Source organism: Nothoprocta perdicaria, unplaced genomic scaffold (genome assembly GCF_003342845.1).
Source record: "Nothoprocta perdicaria isolate Ctin4 unplaced genomic scaffold, notPer1 scaffold_750, whole genome shotgun sequence".
In the NCBI taxonomy this organism is placed as follows: domain Eukaryota; kingdom Metazoa; phylum Chordata; class Aves; order Tinamiformes; family Tinamidae; genus Nothoprocta; species Nothoprocta perdicaria.
Window position 1 is genome coordinate 16,194 of NW_020456033.1, and position 3,495 is coordinate 19,688.

The following is a 3,495-nucleotide window of genomic DNA, read 5'->3' on the forward strand; positions in this document are numbered from 1 at the left end:
CCAGTTCCACTTCCTTCTCATCTCAACAACCCCTCCTCTGATTCTTTTGGCTGTTCACACAGTTCCCTGCCCTGATCTCCCCACAAGACCCTGAGCCTACAGTGCTGCTTCGCAGAGCAAATGGGCAGTTGGGCATGTAGGGACCAGGAGGTGTCTCCACTGGTGCTGTTCTGCTCAGAGTGGGAAGCAGACTCAGCCAAACGGGGTTTGTGGCCTCGAATCCCCCTCAGGATTCGAGGAGTCTGTGGATGTGTCAGGTGCTGTGGGAAGCCACTAGTTGTGTCCAGGTGCACCTCTAGATCCTGCCATTGTGACTCTCYCGTGTCCCTTCYCTGTGCCTGCTGTGTCCTCCCTGCTTCTCCTGATATTGCAGAGCTCTGCCTTGCCCCCAAATGCCTGGGTTTATTGTATTACCTTTAGGTGTCTCCATCTTGGAGGATCTCTCCCCATGGGAGGCTCCACTCACTGCTCTCCTGGCATCTCCAGCTTCCCTGTAGAAAGACAGGAATCTGACCCTGTGCTTTAACATGCGACAATGTAAATGCAGGCAGTGTAAATGCAGGACCACTCAACATCTACACTATTCCTGGTCCCTGATAAGTGATTCCCAAATCCACYCTGTGATCTCTGAAGAGATCAGTACAAGATGATGAGCTTTTTAGTTCTGAAGCCATGGAGAAAACTGCTCAGCAGGCCCTTCCAGAGTGCAGGTTCTTGGGCATATTATTGACACCAGCTGTGGAGGAAGCCCAGCCTTCAGGCAGTGCCCTGGGTAGAACCTTTATTAGTACACAGGAGCCAGTGAGGGAGTCAGTCCTGATCCACCTTTAGACACAAATTAATGGACCAGATGAGAGAGGGCAGTCTCAGAAAAAATACTAAAACTCCAAATGCTCGTGTAGCAAAATGATAGGCATTATTATTACTAATAAAATCCACAATAAAAATAACATGAAGAAACAGTGCTCAATCGAGCTGGGATACAGAAAGTGCAATTGTGGAGAAAAATGGCTATTTTACCCATASTAAAAAATGWCCATGAAATCATTTTTCTGAGGGCATCCTTAAGCTCCTTATTCCTCATGCTATAGATGAGGGGGTTCATTGCTGGAGGCACTATCGAATACAGGACAGCCACCACTAGATCTAGAAGTGGGGAGGAGATTGAGGGAGGCTTCAGGTAGGCAAAAAATGCAGTGCTGATAAAGAGGGAGACCACGSCCAGGTGCGGGAGGCACATGGAAAAGGCTTTGTGGCGGCCCTGCTCAGAGGGAATCCTCAGCACAGCCCTGAAAATCTGCACATAGGACACCACAATGAAAACTAAGCACCCAAACATTACACAGGCACTAATCACAAGAAGCCCAGCTTCTCTGAGGTAGGCATCAGAGCAGGAGACCTTGAGGATCTGGGAGATCTCACAGAAGAACTGATCCACCTCATTGCCTTCACACAGTGGAATGGAAAATGTGTTCCCAGTGTGCAGGAGAGCCCTGAGAACACCACTGTCCCAGGTTGCTGCTGCCATTATGATACAAGCTCTGCAGTCCATGAGGGTCCTATAGTGCAGGGGTCTGCAAATGGCTATGTAGCGGTCATAAGCCATGACTGTGAGGAGAGACAACTCTGCTGAAAAGAAGAATACTATGAAAAAGACCTGGGCAGCACATCCCNCCATGAAATCATTTTTCTGAGGGCATCCTTAAGCTCCTTATTCCTCATGCTATAGATGAGGGGGTTCATTGCTGGAGGCACTATCGAATACAGGACAGCCACCACTAGATCTAGAAGTGGGGAGGAGATTGAGGGAGGCTTCAGGTAGGCAAAAAATGCAGTGCTGATAAAGAGGGAGACCACGSCCAGGTGCGGGAGGCACATGGAAAAGGCTTTGTGGCGGCCCTGCTCAGAGGGAATCCTCAGCACAGCCCTGAAAATCTGCACATAGGACACCACAATGAAAACTAAGCACSYAAACATTACACAGGCACTAATCACAAGAAGCCCAGCTTCTCTGAGGTAGGCATCAGAGCAGGAGASCTTGAGGATCTGGGRGATCTCACAGAAGAACTGATCCACCTCATTGCCTTCACACAGTGGAATGGAAAATGTGTTCCCAGTGTGCAGGAGAGCCCTGAGAACACCACTGACCCAGGTTGCTGCTGCCATTATGATACAAGCTCTGCAGTCCATGAGGGTCCTATAGTGCAGGGGTCTGCAAATGGCTATGTAGCGGTCATAAGCCATGACTGTGAGGAGAGACAATTCTGCTGAAAAGAAGAATACCATGAAAAAGACCTGGGCAGCACATCCCGAGTAAGAATTGGCCCTCTTTCCCAGAGGGAATTGGCGATGGATTTAGGGACAGTGGTGGAGWTGGAGCCCAGGTCGAATACAGAGAGGTTAAGGAGGAAGAAGTACATGGGGKTGTGGAGGCGGTGCTCACAGGCTACAGCTGTGATGATGAGGCCGTTGCCCACGAGGGCAGCCAGGTAGATGCCCAGGAAGAGGGAGAAGTGCAAGAGCTGCAGCTCCCGCCTGTCTGCTAATGCCAGGAGGAGGAACTCATTAGTGGAGCGCCTGCTGGACATTAGCTCCATCCAGTCATGTGGAATTGTCTAAAAGAACAGAACATATTGAGATGTTAGGAGAGACTTTTCAAGAAAAAAAACTTTGACATCATTCAGCTTTCTGACACTGTCCCCTACCCTCCTGCAATTGCCTCTCTTTAACAAGAGTGTCAGAGTAAAATTACTTGGTTTGAACTGCATTTTGCACTAGCTGAGTGTGCAGTGAGGAGCAGAGACCYAAATCCCTGCACTCCTGGGAGTCTRTCCTGCCGAACACTAGTGGGCAGTGGGGAATGGATGTCACACACTTGGACATACATCTTTTATGGCAGGTGAGATCGATCCAAGATGTAGATGAGCTTTTCAGCATCTTTACTGACAAGAGTAAGCAAAGAGGTTTGAGAAACAATATTTTTTACATTTTTGAGATATCCTTGATACTCCTGGGGAGTATTCTGCAAAGGAAATATCCTTTGTGTTTCAGCTCTGAGTCCTTAGAGGAATGGCTTCAGGTCTGGCTTAGAGGAATAGCTGTAGGTCTGGCAGAGGAGGTGGCTTCTGCCCTGCACTTCCTTCCCCTTCCCTGCCCAACTCTGCTGTCTGCAGCTCTCCCTGCTGSCACCTCTTCCTCTCTCCCAATGTCCTGTCCCTGCCATTGCTCATAAATCCTATCWCACCCTTTTTGTGCTCAGTTCTGCCCTATGGAAACCACTGGGCAATGTCTGAGGGCAGTTCTGCAGTTGCACATCCTAACAATTACGTCACATAAAGGCCAATGAAGCTACAAAGTTGATACTGATGCTGCCCGTAAGCTAAGGAGTAGATGGAGCAGCTTGCGGAGGCTTCTCAAACACCTATTAATCTTTCAGAGTGAAGGCTGAGGACTCCCAGGTCCTTGCCAAAATAAAAATACTGTTCCTTCATTCTC

General features: G+C 49.0%; 1 protein-coding gene and 1 pseudogene across 1 annotated transcript; both read right to left on the bottom strand.

Annotated features, from left to right (window-relative positions):
- Window positions 1-462: 462 nt before the first annotated feature.
- Window positions 463-1,630, bottom strand: LOC112957726 (olfactory receptor 14J1-like; the record flags this gene model as incomplete). Its single annotated transcript, XM_026051457.1, has 2 exons — window positions 463-491; window positions 1,021-1,630. Coding segments are annotated over 2 exons (639 nt in total), but the record flags the coding sequence as incomplete, so codon positions are not given.
- Window positions 1,631-1,644: 14 nt separating this feature from the next.
- LOC112957727 lies at window positions 1,645-2,588 on the bottom strand (annotated as a pseudogene).
- Between the last annotated feature and the right edge of the window lie 907 nt (window positions 2,589-3,495).